This window comes from Pinus tabuliformis, chromosome 4_2 (genome assembly GCF_031772625.1).
Source record: "Pinus tabuliformis cultivar Carrire ecotype Pingquan chromosome 4_2, CPIR1, whole genome shotgun sequence".
NCBI lineage: Eukaryota > Viridiplantae > Streptophyta > Pinopsida > Pinales > Pinaceae > Pinus > Pinus tabuliformis.
Genome location: NC_142304.1, coordinates 1,013,471,889 through 1,013,474,714, shown reverse-complemented (window position 1 = coordinate 1,013,474,714; position 2,826 = coordinate 1,013,471,889). Strand labels below are relative to the sequence as shown.

The window sequence follows — 2,826 nt, the reverse complement described above, 5'->3', positions numbered from 1 at the left end:
GTTTGGCTATGTTTGGCTATGTTTGACTATGTTTGAAAATCAAAACACTTCAACTTCGATAAAACATAATCACTTATTAATATTATTGATTAATATTAATAATCAAACTTAGTCAACCACATTAGCCATACGTAGTCAAGTTAGCTTTTATAGTCAATGTTTATATAATTAACCATGATCAAACTTGGTCAACCCTATGTCAAACTTGGCCAACCCTTTAACATTAATATTAATAAAGCTAACTAATAATAATAATAATTAAGGTTGACTATATTAACCATATTCAATTATAGTCAACTATGGTTGTCTAAAGTCAATCATTGTCAACCTTAGCCAACCAAACTGAAAATTGGCCAGACACGGTCTAGATTTAATGTTTTTTAATATTAATAATATTAACATTAATAAAGTTGGCTAAAATAATAATAATATACTATTAAGGTTGATTATATTAGTATTATTATTATGTGATTGAATATATTATTAATAGTTGACCATGCCAACTTTATAATAATAAAGTATAGGTTGATCAACATTATTCACAAACCATAACAATAATAATAGTAATAATAATAATAATAAGGTTTGTCACTAAGGTTTAATATTTAATAATAATATTACCTAGTTTGTGAATAAGGTTTAATATTTAATAATGTTTGGTAATGCCTATGGTGTCTTAGATAGATGGTGATTGGGTGTTCTGTTAAGACACTCCTTGATGTGAATTCATCGGTTCAATCCCCTTTCCCTAATCGGGGTGATATATTGGACATGTTGAATATGTAGTCATGCCAAGCTTAAAAAAATAAAAATAAAAATATTATTAATAAAATTGGCCACTACTGATAATAATATTAATATTATTAAGGTTGACTATATTATTATTATTAAATAATTGGATCTTTTATTAATAGTTTACCATGATCTAACTTGGTGAACCCTTTGTTTATTATATTCAACCATAGTTAATATTCCTTAGTCAATATATATGGACCATATTCAATTGTAGTCAACCATGGTTGAACAAAGTCAGCCAAGGTCAACCTCGGTTGGTCGTAGTCATGGTTTTAAAATGTTTAATAATATTATTAAGGCATAGTCAAAGTTATAGACGAAATAGTTTTTTTAAGGCATTTTTTCTACTTCATTTTAACTAAATTATGGAAGAGATTTTTAAAAACATGAGTTTAAGTTGTTTAATCTATAGAATTTGAGTGCCCCAAGGATTTTCCAAGGTGTTGAATCCATTTATGCATTCAAAAAAAATATTTTAAACAACAAAAATTCACATTCTTGCTTGAAATTGTATCATTGAATTTCGGTGAAAAAAACTATTTCATTTATAAATTAAACTATGCCTAATATTAATATTAATATTATGGTGAATATATTATTATTATTATTGAGAAGGATATTATGAATAATATTATTATTAAAAATGTTTAATATAATAATAATAATAAAGAAGTTGATTATTATTAATAATCATTTATTATTGGAAGGAACATCCGAAGAACGATGGCTGTGGAGAGCGAGTGGAGGGATCGGAGGTCACGAGAACGAATCCCGGGCCCTCAAAGAAACCCATCTCAGGAGCGTAAGAAAGCGGCCCTGGGGGAGACTCGCAGTGAAGATCAGAGATCCATGGAGGAAATTTCGAGTGTGGCCCGGCACATTCGACACAGCCGAGGAGGCAGCCCGTGCATACGATGACGCCGCCAGGGTCTTGCGCGGCGTAAAAGTGAAGACCTATTTCGCTCTCGCCACCGACGACAGTGCCTCTGCTGCGCTCGCTCGGACGTGCAACCCCCGGTGGATTCGAACGCTGCACCCTCAGCAGCAGGGGCCTCAAGATCTCAAGGCCACGGCTCTGGCTTTGTTTCCTTCCGTGCCGACCTTGGAATCAAGCAAGAGAGAGCAGGAAAATGCAACATCCGCATGGTCTTTGTATGGATCTGAGGCAATCACTTGCTCTCCGAAACGCAGTCTCAGCTTCAGATCTGACAAAGATCTGCCAGATCTGGTCATCCAGAAGGCAGAAAAGCCCGCGCTCTGGCCAGATCCAGAGATCTGCATGGGATCAAGGCCCTTATCTGACTCCTTTCAGATCCAAATTTCTCAGCCTTCAGGCAGAACCATCATGCAATGGGTTCGCCCTTCAGATCTGGTGCAGGAACTCAAACTGAATCTAGAGCGCAGAATGGGGATCCCATCTAGCCTTCTGCGACTTCTCTTTCAAGGTAAACAACTTGAAAACCCTCTTCCCCTCTCTGCTTACAGCATTTCCAGGAACAGCTCGGTGGTGGTGACCCTTTGTTTGAGAGGAGGTGCAGCGGGACAATCTTCCTCTACTCGGCCGTTCTCATATAAGGACGCAGTTCACTCTGAGAACCCCAAACCCCCGGAAGCCCTTAAATCTAAGGCCTTCTTGGTTGACAAAATTGAAGAAGTTCCCTCTGTTGAACTCATACATGAAGAGCTGGATTCCCATCTTCAAGAACTTGCAGAAAGAGCCATCATTTGCAGATTTAATGGATTGTGGCCGCGATCTCAGGATCTCTATGCATGGATCCATGCAAACTGGACACATCATTGTAAGATCTTCTTTTGTTCGAAAGGTTATTTCATTGTTCTATTTGATAACAATAAGCACTATGAAAAGGCCTTAGCAGAGGGCCCTTGGTTCATGGGAACTGCAGGGCTATTCTTGACTCCCTGGTTCCCAGATTTTGATCCAGCCACTGCAGTCATTACCAAGACACCAGTATGGATTCGGCTTCCAAACTTACCTGCCCACCTATGGAATACTCGTGTCTTCAGAGCTAT

At 37.2% G+C, this 2,826-nt stretch overlaps 1 protein-coding gene across 1 annotated transcript; it reads left to right on the top strand.

Moving 5' to 3' along the window:
* The first annotated feature begins 1,015 nt into the window (after positions 1–1,015).
* On the top strand, positions 1,016–2,370 carry LOC149173066 (ethylene-responsive transcription factor 4-like). The gene is made up of 3 exons (XM_089426563.1): positions 1,016–1,028; positions 1,503–2,023; positions 2,281–2,370. The coding sequence occupies exons 1-3, from the start codon at positions 1,016–1,018 to the stop codon at positions 2,368–2,370; spliced, it is 624 nt and encodes a 207-aa protein (XP_089282689.1).
* The last annotated feature ends 456 nt before the right edge of the window (positions 2,371–2,826 follow it).